This window comes from Dasypus novemcinctus, chromosome 25 (assembly GCF_030445035.2).
Source record: "Dasypus novemcinctus isolate mDasNov1 chromosome 25, mDasNov1.1.hap2, whole genome shotgun sequence".
NCBI lineage: Eukaryota > Metazoa > Chordata > Mammalia > Cingulata > Dasypodidae > Dasypus > Dasypus novemcinctus.
Window position 1 is genome coordinate 14,128,666 of NC_080697.1, and position 18,257 is coordinate 14,146,922.

At 37.4% G+C, this 18,257-nt stretch overlaps 1 protein-coding gene and 1 non-coding gene across 3 annotated transcripts in view; both read right to left on the reverse strand.

Annotated features, from left to right (window-relative positions):
* The window catches only part of ATAD2B (ATPase family AAA domain containing 2B), a 245,735-nt gene that overhangs the window by 124,867 nt on the left and 102,611 nt on the right, over nt 1-18,257 (reverse strand). For both annotated transcript variants that reach the window (XM_058287681.1, XM_058287680.1), the window contains exons 11-12: nt 6,102-6,217; nt 4,424-4,598 (exon numbers count right to left, since the gene is read on the reverse strand). In XM_058287681.1, the coding sequence (XP_058143664.1) occupies nt 4,424-4,598; nt 6,102-6,217 (291 nt within the window). The remainder of the gene's footprint in view (nt 1-4,423; nt 4,599-6,101; nt 6,218-18,257) is intronic.
* Nucleotides 15,690-15,832, reverse strand: LOC111758726 (small nucleolar RNA SNORA48). Its single transcript, XR_002792901.1, has one exon. It is a non-coding gene; the product is annotated as a small nucleolar RNA SNORA48 (small nucleolar RNA).

Genomic DNA, 18,257 nt, shown 5'->3' on the forward strand with positions numbered 1-18,257 from the left:
TTGAACTGCCACTGCTCCTTTATAAGGATTAGGCAAATAGATTTGTGTGGGTCTCCGTCTGGAATGTCTCCTCTATTTTAATGATCTGCTTTGTCTATTCTATAGCCAATACTACACTGTCTTGATTGACTTAACTTTACAGGAGGATTGAATTTGGGTAAAGAATGATGCCTAATTCTTTTTTAACAGTTTACATAATATCACAATGTATGTGCCATAATTAAACTAGTTCCCTGCTCACAGACATTTAGGCCATTTTCAGACTCTTTCTATTATCAACACTGACAGTACATAATTGTGCACATTTCACATGAGTATAAACATGTTTATATAATAAATTCTAAAAATGGAACACCTGACTCAAAAGGCAGAGACCATTTCAAATTTAGTTATATATTTGCAAATTGCCTTCCATTGCTATACCAATTTACCCTCTTACCAGCAATATGTAAGGATGTACACCGAAAATGTATTATCAAAGTTCTTGGTCTTTGCTAATGCTTTAGGGTGGAGAATATTTCATTTCAGTTTTGTTTTTTTTTTTCTATTGGTGAAGATGAGCAGTTTTCATAGCTTTAAGAGCCACATATACTGCTCTTGCTGTGAAAGTCCTGTGCATTTTCTTTATTCATGTCTCTTGTGTCACTGGTTTTGCTCATTGATTATTAGGCACTATTTATTCATTTTAAATACTAGCCTTCAATCTGTGGAAGCAAATGCAAATACTTTTCCGCAAGGGTATTATTTATCTTTCAATTTTATTGATGATATTTTGTTACTAATGCAAGCCTTCAAAAAATTTATATATTCAGTCTTTTCTTTCATAGTTAGACCTTCCCTATTCTGATATTATATAAAATATTATCCCATGATTTCTTCTGATACATTCACAATGTCATTTTTCTCGTTTAATTCTTTGATCTAGAAGAAACCTAACTTGATGTAAGGTGAATAAATATTAGAAGACAACAGACAACTCTTTATTATATCATTTACTCAAATTAATGTACATCTTTTTATGTTTCAAAACAACTTTAAAGAGCAGGATTGTGGGAACATGGCAGAGTAGGAAGCTGCAAGCATTTAGTCCCTCTACCAGAACAACTATTAAACAAGCAAGAACTGTCTGAATCAACTACTTCTAAACACCAGAGTCGAGTAGAACACTGTACAGCATGCAAGGAAAGGGGGAGTAAGAGGAAGTTAAATTAAATGCCAATAAATTGCTCTCTCTGCCTGGTGGTTACTGGTGCTCATCCCCCACTCCTGCTGTAGACAACAGTGAGGTCTGGACAGTGGGACAGCTTGCTGATGACAAGAGAGACATAAAAGTCCATTTCCCCAAGAGTTGGGGTAGACATGGACCAGCTGCTGATCAAAGCTTTAGATAAGCACCTAAGGATCACTGCAGGCCCAACTCTGAGAGCGGCCATTACTCCAACCTGCCCCAGACCAAGGCAGCAGAGAAGACTTAAAGAACAGTATGCTTCCTCAGAGCTGCAGAAGACAGCTGAAGGGCTATATTTCCTAGGTGAGGCAAAAAATAGCAGCTTGGGGAGCCTTGGAATAGGCTCCTAGAGTCCTTCCTGATCCCCCCCTTACTCCCTCTCCAGGGTAGTTTGGAGGAAGTCAGCACTTTACGGGTCCCTGGGCTTATTCAGGCTGGAAAAGACTTTCTTGGGAAGATCCTCTCCAGTGTGCCCCTGCACGCCACCTTGCCACCTTGCAAGATCTTCTGTACAGGGAAAAGCAACCTGAGACAACAAAAGCAGCATAACAAACTACTGAGGGGGAAAGTCTAGGTCAAAGACTTATCTGCTTTAAGTCAGTGGAATATCTGAGAGGAGAAGACCTGTCTCCTGGGAAGCAGAGGGGGCATTCAAACTCCTATGAACAGGGAACTCCTAAGCCACTAATAATCACAAGCCCAAGAAAAGACACAGGACCAGAAAAGACAGGGAAGATCCTGTACTTTGCATTCGTCAAGGGATGACATTCCTGATAAGAGAGCTGACAAGAAAATCTCTGTCATAACACCAAGTAGTTACAGGCTCAAGAAACAGATATCCCAGAGTTACATTTCAGAATATTAAAACGTACAGTATGTGACAAAAGATTACAAGACCAAAAAGGAAACAGGAAATGATGACCAATTCAAAATAAAGGATAAAAATCCAGAAAACAAAAAGAAGGCTAAACTGTTGACATGCTGGAAAAAGACTAGAAAAAAATGACTTCCACTATGTTCAAAGAGATGAAGAAAAATATGGAAAAAAAAAAATTAAAGGATGGTAGGAATATAATGAGCAATATAAGAATGGTAATAAAGAAATTGAAATTCAAAAATGGAACAAAAAGAAATACTGGAGTTGAAGACCACAAGTATTGAAATTAAAAACTCCTTGGGGGTTTCAACAAAAGATTAGAGCTACCAGAGGAAAGAATAAGTGAGTTCAAAGACAAGACTATTGAAATAAGTCAGGATAAGGAGCAGGGAAAAAAAAATTTTTTTTTAATGAAAATAGGCATCATTCTTAAGCATATCAATCTATACATTACAGGAATCTCACAAGGAGGAAAAAGAAAAAAGAAGTAGAAAGAATATTCAAAGAAAGAATGACAAAAAACACCCCATACTTAGCAAAGGACATGACTATGCAAAGAAAGGAAGCCCAAAGGACTTCCTAAACTTGAAGAGAAATATGCCCCATGACATATTCATCAAATAGTAAGATGCAAAGAATGAAGAGAGAGTGCTGAAAGCTGCAAGAGAAAAGCAACACGCTATTAACAAGGGAGTTGCAATTAAATTGAGTGCCAATTTCTCATCAGAAACAATGAAGGTAAGAAGACAGGGAATTGAAATAGTTAAAGTCATGGAAGGAAACCTTTCGTGCCAAACCTTGAGCTAGACCAACAAAGAAATTGGGAACACACAAGTAAATAAAGCCAGAACTTAAAGTTAAGACTAGAGAGAAATTGACCATCACAGTAAACTATCATAACCATATGCCTAGACATCAGCAAAAAACTACAAGCCATACTAAGAAAATGGAAGAAATGGCCCAAGGAAAGGAATATATCAAAGCCCAGATGAGACATAGGATTTGAGACAACTAACCAATGAGATTCATACAAATTTCCAAAATCAATGAAAGAGTTGAAAGACAACATGGATAAAGAGATAAAGGACATCAAGAAGATACTGAGAGAGCAAAAAAATTTTGAAAACCTGAATAAAAAATAACAGAGTTCATAGGAATGAAAGATACAATAGGTGACATCAAAAAACATTAGAGGCATACAAAAGCAAACCTGAAATGATAGAAGAAAGAATAAGTAATACGGAAGACAGAAGAGCTGAAATTGAACACAGAAGAATAGAGAGAGAAAAGAATGGAAAAACTTGAGCAGGGGCTCAAGGAGTGGAATGATAACATGAAACACAACAACATACGTGTCATGGGAGTTCCAGGAAGAGAAGAGAATGGGACAGAAAGATTTGAGAAAATAATGGCTGAAAATTTCCCAATTCTAATGATAAAAATGAATTTACATGTACAAGAAGTGCAGCGTACCTCAATCAGAATAAATCTGAATAGACCTACTCTAAAACACATACTAATCAGAATGTCAAATGTCAAAAATAAAGAGAAAATTGTGAGAGCAGTAAGGGAAAAACAAACCATCAAATACAAGGGACACCCAGTAAGACTTAGCGTGCATTTCTCATCAGAAACCCTGGAGGCAAGAAGACAGCGGTATGATATAATTGGAACACTGAAAAACTGCCAGCTGAGAATTCTTTATCCATCAAAAATGTCCTTCACAAATAAACAGAAACTAAGAGAGTTTGTAAAAACAAGTCCACTTTTGCAGGAAATATTAAAAGGAGACTTACAGCCCAAAAGAAAAAGGAGAGACTTGAAGGAGACTGTAGAAGGCAAGAATAGCAGAAAGGATAATCAAAAGAGTAAAATGACAGATAAAATAAGATATGGTATATGAAAACCAAAGAATAATAGTGGAACTAAGGAATCCATTTACAGTAATATCATTGAATGTGAATGGATTAAACTCCGCAATCAAAAGATATAGGCTGACAGAATGGATTGAAAAACATGAGCCATCCATATGCTGTCTAGAAGAGATTACCTTAGATTCAAGGATACAAACTGGCTGAAAGTTTCCTGAAAAGCCGGAAAAAAGCTACTCCATGCAAACAATAACCAAAAAAGAACAGGGGCAGCTATACTAATATGGGAAAAAACGGCCTTTAAAAGCAAAAAAGTTATAAAAGATACAAGGGCATTAAGTATTTTAAAAAGGGACAATCCACCAGGAAGAAATAACAGCTTGTCTTTGCAGACTAAATTCTATCAAACATTGTAAAGACATTCTCAGATTAGCAGGTATCTCTTACCTGATCAAAAAGAAGCCTAAGTTGCCGTTCAGATTCACCAACCCACTTGCTCAAACAATCTGCTCCTTTTCGCATAAAGAAAGCTACTTTTTTGTCTCCTTGACTGCATTCATTAGCTAATGCTCTGGCAACCAAAGTTTTGCCTGTGCCAGGAGGACCATAAAACAAGCAGCCCCTAGTAGAAGGAACAATCAAGAAAAATAAATTAATGTCAACACTACCACTGATACCAATATAAAATAATGTCCTTCCCATATAATAGTATATTCATATAAATTATAATTATTAGATGTTAGTAAAGCTTTTTCCAGTATATGGAAAGAAGGTTCACTTGGCTGAGTCCCCAAAGGATATTCTCAAAGCACCAAGATTTGTTTGATAAGAAATGGTTAGAACAGAGTTTTACACAAGATCTACCAAAATTATAAATGTGTATTTCCTATAACCCAGACATTTCACACCTTAGAATGTATCATATAGAAATACTTGAAAAAAAGTGCAAAAATATATCAGTCCTTAAAGGATATTCAAAACAGCATAGATTTCAATTGTGAAAAACATAAATACTATCTATTAATAAAGGATAGTTATATATACCATGTTACAACTATACAATACAGCATTTGTAAGGGATCAAAAAGAATAAAGAATAATACACATATATTGACATTTGAATACCCCTAAAATACAATGTAGAGTGAAAACCAAAAAGGTACATAAGGATATTATATATATAATCTCATTTATAGTAAATGTTCATAAATGTACAATATAGGCAAAATATAAGCATACTACATATATATCTGCTAATATAAATCTATAAAGAAAATACAAAATTGTTGATCCCTAAGGAGTAGGATTACCTTGGTTGGGTGGGGGGAGGTGCCATAATACTTCCTGCTTATAACTATTTTAAGTTATTTGTAATGTTATGTACTATTTTTATAGCTTTGAAAAAAGTGATGATTTCTTAAATATAAGTTATATCATTTAAAAAATAAGTTGATATTTTGAGTTTTAGAATCCACTACAGAACTATAGACCAACTGCTAAACCTACTAGCCAAAAAAAGGCTAATTAATAAATATAAGGGGAAAAATTAAGACCAAATCTGAATAAAAAGTGCCTCCTCAATTAACAAGAACATTCAACAGTCTAAATCTACTAATACTCTATAGGTACATTTTTAGAATATTTGATTCTGCCCAATTTTCTTTAACATAATTTCTCAGTGTGTTCTAAGAGTTCACTAGATAACCATCTCATGATCAGACATAATTAACTTGTTCATAAAAATAAATTAGTAAGCTACCCCATTTAAAAAATATTCTATGGTCAATTCAAAGAAGCACTACAATGAAAATACACTTCCAAGACCAAACAATATATAGCATTAAGCATGATGCTATTTATAGGCCAAATTCAGGAAAATCCTTTTGGGTAATCCAGTTATACATTCAAAGCCTGCATAAAGAATTTTTTCTGCCTGATTCCTAAATCCTGAAACATAACTTAGTTTCAGAACCTCTGAGCCCCAAATAATAAATTTTCATTCCTAATATTCACTGCTAGATCATATCAAATAAATATATACCAAATACTTATAAAATAATTATAATTAATTGAAATTTGACAAATTCACAGTAACAAAATTATAAATATCTAAGACTTTAATTACCTTGGAGGCTGAATTTTAAATTTTTCAAAAATTTCTGGATATAAAAGTGGGAATACTACCATTTCCTTCAGTGCATGAATATGATGGCTCAATCCACCTATGCTATCAAACCGCACCTTGGAAAGAAGAGGAAAAGTTTAATACAAAATGATTTTAAAGTTTTAGAGACTTTTAAAAAATTTAGGAGCTAGCCTTATGTTCAAAAATAAATGCCTTGAGCAGGAGCTTTTGAACATAATTAAAATAACATTAAAGCAATAAAATTCAAGTTTAAATTTTAGTTCAGGCAAATAAAGCCGTTAATCTTTAATCTATTAACTAAGGACTGGGACTGAAGCCTAAACTAAAACTTTAATGGAATCTACAGCAGATCTTATATTTACACTCTTTAATAGTTTAAATGCCTTTTCTCAAAAGATCATCTATCACATGCATCCTTAGAGGGGGTAATGAAGCAGCTAGTAAGATATGGAATCAATAGATGGATCTGGAACCTGGCAGAGAGTCCACGTGGACATCAATAACCCCCAAGATGGCTGCTGGAAGACTCTCACCCCCAAGATTTTGCCATTCAGAACAAAAACTTCTTCTGGAAGCGAGGAGATGCCCTGGATATTCCCCAAGGACTTTATCATTGGGTCCTCACTGGGGAATTGATAGGTGGGTAATCAATCAAAACAGCAAACAGCCGAAACTCTTCCCCTGCCATTAGCAAAGGGGTGGAATAATTAGCAGTTTAAAAAGGCAGGCATTGAGCCTAAGCCCACTCTCGCTCTCCGCTCTCTTGCCTCTGGACCCATTCCTGCCCTCTGCACATCGCTCTCGCCATTTTCCTCTGCCACATGGCCACACAAGTAAACCTGGGCATTTATAATCTATAATGGGAAATTGTAGCTTGCAAATAAGCCCTCTTTATCACTTTTTACCCCCTTCCTCTCTACCTGGGACCCCTGATTTGTTATTTTCTCCCATTTCTTGTCCCTCCCTGCCTCAATAAACTACTGGTCTAACTCACCTCACATGCTCTTGAAATTCATTTCTGCAGCATAGCCAAGAGCCTAAATAAAATCTGGTAACAACAATATTATCCCAAAGGAGATAAAAACTTTTTTTGGGTGTTGGTTGGTAAAAGAAAATCTTCACAATTACAATGGTTTGTGTTCTTCCAGAGCTCAACCTTATCTCACAAAGTCTTATTCCTTAAATATTAAATTTCTCTAGTTAGGGAGAAATTTAATTTTTCTCTTTGTAGGGGCAATAATGAAAAATGTTTGAGAAACTGACCAATTCCAAGAAGCAACAGCAAGTGTACCTCCCACCCAGAAAAGTTTAAAATAGCTATGGTTGTTTGGAGCTGTTTGCACCCCAGAAAAACGTTCTTAAATTTAGTCCATTCTTGTGAGTGTGAACCATTGTTAACTGTGATGAGGTTTCTTCGGTTAAGACGTGGTCCACCTCAATCAAAATGGGTCTTAATCCTATTACTGGAGTCCTTTATAGCAGAATGAAATTCGGACAAACAGAGAGCCACAGGAAGCAAGAGGCTAGACATCGACAGAACCCAGAAGGGAAGGGAAAAACCAGGCAATGCCACCATGTGCCTTTCCATGTGACAGAGGAGTCGAGGATCCCTGGCAGCCAGTCCCAGAATGCCAAGTTTCAGGAAAAAAGCATTGCCTTAATGATACCTTGATTTGGACTTTCTTTTAGTCACAAAACCATAAGTGAAGAAATTCCCATTGTTTAAGGTAACCCATTTCATGCTATTTGCTTAAGCATCCTAGGAAACTAAAACAATAGCAAAATGATTTTGCAAAGAAAAATAAAACTCAAGGAAAAAGATGCCTGAAGGAAATTTTACCAAAGCATTAAGTAATTGCCTCTGAATACTGGAGTATGGGATATTTCTTTCTTTGCCCCTTTATTCTGTTAGGGTACTTGAAATGGTTTACAACAAATATTTTACTGTGGTTAAAAAAAAAATACTAAGTAAACTACAAAAATAAAAACGTTCTAAGAGAAGCTACATTTTCTTATATATAATATGAAATTATAAAGAAACAAGTTATTCTAATTGATTGGCAGAGTTAACTAGATTCAAGAGAGTATGGTAAAATGAAGTACACAAGGTCCTCTGAGAAAATGAAATACTAAACATGATATTCTAGGTATAGTCAATACTCTGAAATTTCCTTAGGACCTTCTCTGATAAAATAGAAAAATATTTTTCCCAATGACTTTAGATAGCAGACTGCTATCTATACACACACACACACACACACACACACACACACAGGGATTTCCTGGAAGATGGCAGATTGAAAGGTCACAGGACTCTCTCACAGAAAAACGGCTAGAGGACAGGCAGAAATGGCCTAGGAAAAATGAATTCCAGGGTCCAGGACCCTGGGAGAAGGCTGGATGCCACCCAGAAGACAGAGAGACACAAGAAAGGAACGGCAACATTAAGATCTTGAGGAGACTGCCGCGTAGCTGCCCGTGCCCCACCCCTACCCTAAAGAGAGAAAGCACTGAATTCTCTGGCCTCAGGCCTGCAGCTACAGACAGAGGGGGCCACAGGGGCCTCCTCCCCAGGGAATGCAGAGAGAGGGACTCAGCTAAGGCTGATTCAGCTGGTGAACCAGGAGCACTTTCAGGTCCAGTGGGGCCTCATCACTGTTTGCCCTGGGAGCCAACACAGGACTAAAGAGATCTAAGCCTCTCAAACGCTCTGCCAACTAATGGGACTACAGGAAAAGGCTGGAGAACTGTCTCTGAAAAAGTGTGATTTGCTAGGCTCTTAGCCCACAGGCAAGGACCCTGTCGTTGATATCGCAGAGGTCTGTTGAAGAGCTCCCTCTGCTGGCCTACTAAGGAACTGCACGTAAGAGAATTTAAAAAGTAGCAGAGGCTTTTTCTAGCCTTTACAGCCTCCCTCCCCAAGGCCCTTGGGAACCAGGTCTGCAACAAATTACTGAGTCCAGGGCCCAGATTTGAGAAACTAACAGGGACTATCCTAAAGACCTAAAACAGGTTGAACCAAGAATCAAAGAACGGAAGAATACAGTCTCCTGCCATTAAACTCTACAAAAGAGAGAGAAATTGAACAGAGTAAACTCACCATCAAAATCAGATGACTAGACATCAACAAAAAATTACAAGCTATAGTAAGAAATTGGAAGTAATGGACCAAGAAAAGGAATTTATCAAAGACTCAGATTAGACACAGGACTTGAGACAACTAATCAACAAGATTGAAACAAATTTCGAAAATCAAATTAATCAGCTGAAAGACAATATGCCTAAAGAGATAAAGGACATCAAGAAGACACTGAAAGTGGACAAGGAAGAATATAACTACCTGAACAGAAAAGTAACTGAGCTCATGGGAATGAAAGAGACAACAGGTGAGATCAAAAACACATTAGAGGCATACAACAGCAGACTCAAAATGATACAATAAAGGATATCAAAGACAGAACAGCTGAAATTGAAAAAAGAAAAGAACACAGAGAGAAAGAAATGGAAAAACTGAGCAGGGGCTCAAGGAGTTGAATGATAAAATGAAAAGCAACAACATACACACAACATGGGAGTTCCAGAAGGAGAAGAGGAGGAAGAAGGGGCAGAAAGAGTATTTGAGGAACTAATAGATGAACATTTCCCAACAATCATGAAAAAAATGAACTTATATGTCCCAGAAGCACAATGTACCCCAATCACAATGAATCCAAACAGACCTACTCTAAGACATATACTAATCAGAACATCAAACGTCAGAGAAAAAGGAAAATTTCTCAGAGGAGAAAAGGAGAAACCAGCAATCACATACAAAAGATGCCCAGTAAGACTTAAGTGTGGATTTCTTATCAGAAACCAAGGAGTCCAGATGACAGTGGTATGATACAATTAGGATACTGCAAGAGAAAAACTGCCAGCCAAGAATTCTTTAATCGGCAAAATTGTCCTTCAAATATGAAGGTGAGTATAAAATATTCACAAATAAACAGAAACTAGGAGATTTCATAAAAAAGAATCCAACTTTGCAGAAAATATTAAAGGGAGTCTTACAGCCTGGAAAAAAAAAAAAAACAACAGAGGAGAGAGGCTTGGAGGAGAATGTAGAAGGCAAGAATACCAGAAAGGATAGCCAAAAGAGTAAAAGAAAGACAAAAATAAGACAGGATATATGTAAACCAAAGAATAAAATGGTGGAAGTAAATAACACATTTACAATAAGATCATTGAATGTGAATGGATTAAACAACCCAATCAAAAGATACAGGCTGACAGAATGGATTAAAAAAACATGATTTGTCCATATGCTCACCTTAGACCCTGAAATACAAATAGACAAAGTGAAAGGTTGGGGGAAAAATGCTCCACGCAAATAGTAACCAAACAAGAGCAGGGGTAGCTATACTAGTATTGGACAAAACAGACGTTAAATGCAAAAAAGTTATGAGAGATACAGGGGGCCATTATATATTAACAAAAGGGACAATACACCAGGAAGAAGTAAGTAATAAATGTCTACGCACCTAATCAGGGTGCCACAAAATACATAAGGCAAACTGGCAATACTGAAGGGAGAAACAGACATGTCTACAATAATCGCTGGAGACTTCAACACCGCACTCACATCACTAGGACAACTACCCAGAGGAGCAACAAGAAAAAGAGAGAACTTTAAAAAAATGATAAACAAGTTAGACCAACTGACATATACAGAACACTGCATCCAAACTCAGCAGGTTATACAGTCTTTTAAGTGCCCATGGATCTTTCTCCAGGATGGACCACATGTTAGGGCACAATGCAGCTCTCAATAAATATAAAAAAGATTGTAATTATACAAAGCACCTTCTCAGATCATAATGGTATGAAATTGGAAGTCAATGATAGACAGAAAAAAGAAAATCTGCAAATGAGTAGAGGCTGAATAACATTCCTAAATAACCAGTGGATCACAAAAGAAACTGTAAGTGAAAATAGTAAATATATTGAAAGGAACAAATATGAGAACACAACATATCAAAACTTATGGGATACAGCAAAGGCAGTGCTGAGAGGAACATTTATACCCCTAAACACCTATATTAAAAGAGAACAAAGAGCTAAACTCAAAGATCTAACTGAACAACTAGAGAAACTAGAAAAAGATCACCAATCTATTACAAAAGCAAGCAGAAGGGAAGAAATAATAAAGATTAGAACAGAAATAAAGGAAACTAAAAAAAAGAGAAATCAACAAAACCAAAAGGTGATTCTTTGAGAAGATCAAAAAAATTGACAAACCCCTAGCTAAACTAACAAGAAAAAAAAAGAGAAGATGCAAATAAATACAATCAGGAATTAAAGGGGGGAGGTTACAACTGACCACACAGAAATAAACAGGACCATAAGAGGATGTTATGAGAAACCATATGCCAACAAACTAAACAAACTAGATGAAAAGGACAAATTCCCATAAATGCACAAACAACCTACACTGGCACTACAAGAAATACAATAACTTAACAAACCAATCACACTTAAAGAGATTGCATCTGTCATCAAAAATCTCCCAATGATGAAAAGTCCAGAACCAGAGTCTTCACAAGTGAAATCTACCAAGCATTTTGGGAAGAATTAACACCAATCCTTTTTTTTTTTTTTTTTAGGTAAAGTACCAGGGGCTGAGAAATGAACCGGGGACCTCTCAGTTGGGAAGCAGTCACTCAACCGCTTAAGCCACATCCGCTCACAACACCAAACCTGTTTAAACTCTTCCAAAAAACTGAAGAGGAGGGAAAATTACCCAAAACATTTTGAAGCCAACATCACCATAATACCAAAGCCAGATAAAGATACAAGAAAAAAATTACAGACCAATCTCTCTAATGAACATAGATGCAAAAATTCTCAACAAAATCCTTGCAATTAAAATCCAACAGCATATCAAAAGAACTATATATCATAACCAAGTGAAATTTATTCCTGGTATGCAAGGGTGGGGGAGTTCAAACATAAGAAAATCAATTAACATAATATACCATATTTTAAAATTGGAGGGAAAAAACCCTATAATCATCTCAATCAATGCAGAAAAGCCATTCAACAAAACACAGTATTCTTTCTTGACAAAAACACTTTGAAAGATAGGAATAGAAGGAAACTTCTTCAATATGATAAAGGGTATATATGAAAAACCCACAGCCAATATCATACTCTACAGGGAAAGGATGAGAGCTTTCCCTCTAAGATCAGGAACAAGACAAGGATGCTCACTGTCACCAATGTTATTCAACACTGTGCTGGAAGTTCCACCTGGAGGAATTAGATGGGGGAGGTGAGGGAAGTAACCAGATAGAAAAAGAAGTAAAACTCTCACTTTTGCAGATGACATTATCCTATATTTAGAAAATTCTGAAATGTTTACCACAAAGCTATTTGAGCTAATAAGTGAGTTCAGCAAAGTGGCAGGATACAAGACCAATGCACAAAAATCAATAATGTTTCTGTATACTAGTACTGAAAAATCAGAGGAGTAAATCAGGGAAAATTCCATTTACAATAGCAACAAAAAGACTCAAAAGCCTAGGAATAATTTAGCCAAGGAAGTGCAGGACCTACATATAGAAAACTACAAAACAAAGTTAAAAGAAACTAAAGAAGACCTAAACAAATGGAAAGACATTGCATGTTCATGGATTGGAAGATTAAATATCATGAAGATGTCAACCCAACCTGAAATGATTTATAGATTGAATGCAGTTCCGATCAAAATTCCAACAGCCTACTTTACAGAAATAGAAAAGGCAATTACCAAATTTTTATCAAAGGTAAAGTGTACCTGAATAATTAACAACATTCTTAAAAAGAGAGCAACATGGGAGAAATTTCACTGACTAACCTTGAAACACACTTCAAAGCTAGGATGGTCAAGCAGCATAGTATTGGCATAAAGCGAGACACATCAATCAATGAAATAGAATGGAGTGTTCAGAAATAAACCCTCAACTCTATGGCCAGCTGATTTCCAACAAACCTACCAAGTCTATGTGTTTTTTTTGTGTTTTTTTTTTTTTTTCTATTTATTTCTCTCCCCTTCCCCACCCACCCCGCTGCCCTCTGTTCTCTGTGTCCATTCGCTGTGTGTTCTTCTGTGTCTGCCTGAACTCTTGTCAGTGGCACTGGGAATCCGTCTTTTCGTTGTGTCATCTTGCTGAGTCAGCTCTCTGTATGTGCAGCGCCACTTCTGGGCAGGTTGCGCTTTTTTCTTTTTTTTTGCATGGGGAGGCTCTCGTTGAGGGGTGCACTCCTTGCACATGGGGCTTCCCTAGGTGGGGGACACCCCCGCATGACACGGTACTCCATGAGCGCATCAGCACTGCGCGTGGGCCAGCTCACCACATGGGTCAGGAAGTCCTGGGTTTGAACCCTGGACCTCCCATATGCTCTATCTGTTGAGCCAAATTCGCTTCCCCCATGTCTATGTTAGGAGCAAAACAGTCTCTTCCAACAAATGATGCCAGGAGAACTGGATATCCATGAACAAAAGAATGAAAAAGGACACCTATCTGCACTCCCTACAAAGCAATCAACTGAAAATGGATCAAAGACCTTAATATAAAAGCCAGGGCCATAAAACTACTATTAACAGAAGAAAATGTAGGCGAACATCTTCAAGATCTTCTGGTAGGCAATGATTTCTTGGATCTTACATCCAAAGCACAAGCAACAAAAGAAAAAATAAATGGGAACTCCTCAAAACTAAAACACTTTTGCACCTCACAGAACTTTGTAAAAAGGGTGAAAAGGCAGCTGACTGAATGCAAGAAAATATTTGGAAATCACATATCCAATAAGTTTAATATTCATAATATACAAAGAGATGCTACAGTTCAACAATAAAGACAAATGACCTGAATTTAAAAATGGGCAAAAGACATGAATAGACATCTGTCCAAAGAAGAAATACAAATGGCAAAAAAAACCACATGAAAAAATATTCAACATCATTAGCAATTAGGGAAATACAAATCAAAGCTACAATGAGATATCATTTCACACCTATTAGAGAGGCCACTATTAACAAGATTATTAAGTGTTGGAGAGGATGTGAAGATATAGGAACACTTATTCACTGTTAGTGGGAATGTACAATGGTACAGCACTGTGGAGGACTGTTTGGCAGTCCCTAAAGAAACTGAATACAGAATTGCCACATAAGCCGGCAATACCACTACTGGGTATACACACAGAAGAACTGAGAGCAGTGACATGAATAGACATCTGCACACTGGTGAGTTTAAGTAGTGCAGAATTGGTAAAAAGGATGTGTGTTAAACTTTGGAAATGAATAGAAAAGGTGAAAGCACATCACAGTGTTTGTAACTAACTGTGCTATTATATGGGTACAACAGTGGTTGAAAGGGAAAATCTAAGGTCATGTAAATTACTGAAAGGAAAGCTAAAAAATGTAACATCAGACTATATAACATAGTAACACATCATGAAATATGAACATGGGTAATATGTAAATATTACATATATAAGACTGTATTCTTCTGAAACTGAACAAAGGTATGTTAATGTTACAAACTGTATCAGACAAAAAAAAAAATTAAGCTAAGGGAAAGAAACCAGACACAAAAGTACTATGTACTGTATGATTCCATTTATTTAATATGTAAATATAAGTCAATTTATAAAGATTAAATAAGATTACTTGTTATGTGGGGTTGTGGAAGGACAAAGGAATTGAGGTAACTGCTAAGGGGTGTCAAGTTTTCCTTTTTGGAGTAATGAAATTGTTCCAAAATTGTTTTTGGTGATATATGCACAACATTTTTTTTCCTAAGTGGCAGAGAGAAACAGGGTTTGAACTCAGTCTAGTTCAAAACTGTAAACTCAAAATGGTAGAGTCTCACTATACTGCCTCTCTGAAGAACTTGCAATTTGGCTTCTTACTTTAGATAGTTAAGAGCCTGAATTAGCCTTCTGAAAGCACACTTCTGGTAACCGAGGCTACAAATGGACTGGATGACATAAACATGGTCCTACTACACTGCACCCCTGCCACACAATCTGAGCTAGGTGAGGCATGTTCACCCTTGAGAAGTATGCTCTGAACATAACTGTTAAAAGTGAACATGCCTAGAACAGAACTTTCTGGTTACATTATCCTTATCCAAAAGTTACTACTGGAATGATTACTCTGTCACAGAACATTTAAAAAGAAATACAGGGGAGCAGATGTAGCTCAGTGGTTTGAGTGCTTCCTTCCCATGTACTAAAATCCTGGGTTCAATCCCCAGTACCTTTTATGTAAGAAGCTGGCACTCAATCACTGAGCCACATCCGCTCCTCTAAGCAGGTTTTTTCTTTTGTTTTTTAGGAGGCACCAGGAACCAAACCCAGGACCTCCCGCATGGGAAGTATGTGCTCAACCATTCAAGCCACATTCCCCCCTCCCACTCCCTATACTTCTTGAAAGAGAAATACATTCTCTGAGCCCAAAAAGCAATTGACTCATGAGATCAAGAATTTTATTCTTTCTCATCTAGGAGCCAGGGAGAAAGTACAAGTCCAACTCTAAGGACAGTATGTGCTCTAGGCATGAAACAGCTCTGGCCACCGAGCAGGTATCAAGCTAGAGATGAACAAAGGACTGTAAATGCTGTGCCCTGGCTGATGTAAGATCACCACCACCAATCGGGTGTCTCTTTGCCCATTGCCACAGAGTTCACAACACTTTGATTATACTAAAAGATACTGATTATATGTTTTTTGGATAGATTGTATAGTATGTGAATATATCTCAATAAAATTGCTTAATAAAATATACATATACAAATTCATTTGATATCTTTTAAGTCTCTCACAAGAATGAGTTAGATTACATGTAAAAAGACATTGATGGGAACAAAAGAAAAAACTATGAAATAAGTTCTTGGTAATAAAGCAAATTTATTCCCAAGTAACACCTACCCCCTCCCCGCCCCAATAAAGAAACTAAAAGGGAAAATCTAAAAAAGAAAAGAAAAGAAAAGAGAGAATCTACAGCTGAAGACTGTCGGAAGATGGCAGAGTAGGAAGCTCCAGGAATCATCCCTTCCACCAAAACAATTACTGCACTGGCAAGAACTGTCTGAATCAACTATTTTGAAACTCTGGAGTCCAGCAGAAAACTGTGCAGCATTGAGGGAGGAAGAGGAGGAGGAAGCTGATAAATTGTGATAAATACTCGTGAGGAGTTTGACCCTCGATGCAGAGTTGGGCAGCAGAGGAGACTGGAGCTCAGTCAGACTCCAGCCCAGTAGTCTGCTGGTACCAGGGTGAGAAATAAATATCTAGTCCTCCAAATTCTGAGAGTAGGTGGCCTGATCAATAATAACTACTTGATGAGCAATTTAACATGGCTAGGGGCCAGCACTGAAGGCAGTCATTGTTCCAAGGTCACTCATACAAAGGCAGCAGAGTAGCCTTAAAGAAAGCACCCATCATCATCAGAAACGATGGCTACAGGGCTGTATGAGATAGGGAAGTGCTGAATCAAGAAACAGCAGCTTCAAAAGCAATAGAAGATACTTGCTGCCCCTCTCCCAACCCTCCACTAATCTGAGTAGAATCAGCTCCTGCTCCCACTGTGGGAGCAGAGCGACCCTGTGCACATACTGAGGTGCACATACTTGAGTGCATGTGGCAGTTTGCGATTATATATGAATTCCGAAAAGAGATATTGATTATGTCTGTCTGATCCTCTGGGCATGATACCCTTTGACTGATTTAAACTCAAAGGCTTTATGTTTACTTGATTAAATTAAGGTAAGGGCTTTGATTTGGTGGGCTCTATAAATAGACACTCAATTAAGAACACAAAGAAAAAAGGAAGGGAGCTCCATAGACACAGAAGAGGATCCTGAACCCATCCCTGGGAGAGAGACATGCTATTTGCATGACAGTTTACAGCTCTCCTTGTAAAGAGAAAATAACAGCTAGCCCCAGAAAGAAACCAGCCCTCCAGCCTACAGGTGAGATCAGAAGAAGCTGGGTCCATGGGGCCTTAAGCAAGGGAGGAAGGCTGAACCCTCACAAGACCGCCTGCCATCTTGTTTTAACACGTGGCAACAGAATTCGGATGAGAAGAGCAATCATGAGTTGGACTCTTCAGGGCCTTGTAACTGTTTGCTTTTACCCCCAAATAAATACCCTTTATAAAAACAAGATTCCTGGTACTTTGCATCAGCACCCCTTTGGCTGACTAACTCACTGCCAATCTGCCAGGTAGAAATCTGAGCGACAAAGCCAGACTTGTCTAGCTTGCCCTCCTACAGTTTTTCCAGAGGGCAGAAAAGGGACTTGCAGACAGCTGGGATGGTATTAAAAAGAAAAAAAAGTGGCCAGGGCAACAGACTACCTGCATAGATTCACTGAAGAGAGTACCCAGAAGGGATAAAATTCTATTACAGGGAGAGTAGAGGATGCATTCAAACAAACTCCCAAAAACTGCCAATGGAGAATTCCTAGACCTTCTAGCAGGTCCAGGCTAGGATAGGGGGTCAGGCTCCATGTTGGCTCAGATAAGACAGGGAGGACAATGTACTCACATTTGCCTCTGGCTGATCTGCTTGACAGGAGACTAAACACTGAAGGAGACCCAAGCCAAAACAATGCCAATTTACAAAGACACTGGAAGGTGTATTTTTATTTGGTTTGTTTTCTTTAGCTCCTGGCAGTTAAGAAAATCTTTGTCATATCACTAGCTTAATACTATTCAAGGAACAAACAGCTCAAGGACTAAATCCCAAAGGTAACACTTCAAAATATTAAAATGTGCAACAAGAGATTACAAGAAAAAGAAAGAGGAAATGAAGACAATACAAGGCAACAAGACAAAAAGCTGGAAACCATCAATGAAGAAGAAGAGACTTTGGATTTACCAGGCAGACATCAAAAAAATTATCTTCAATATGCTCAAGGAGATAAAGGAATATAAGAAGAAAGAACTAAAGGACATGAGGAAGATAATGAATGAAAAATACAGGAATCTCTTTGGGATTTGCAATAGGAAGGAAAACAGAAATACTAGACTTGAACAAAAAATAACTGAAATGAAATATTCCCCAGATGATTCCAACACCATACTGGAGGTGTTAGAAGAAAGAATCA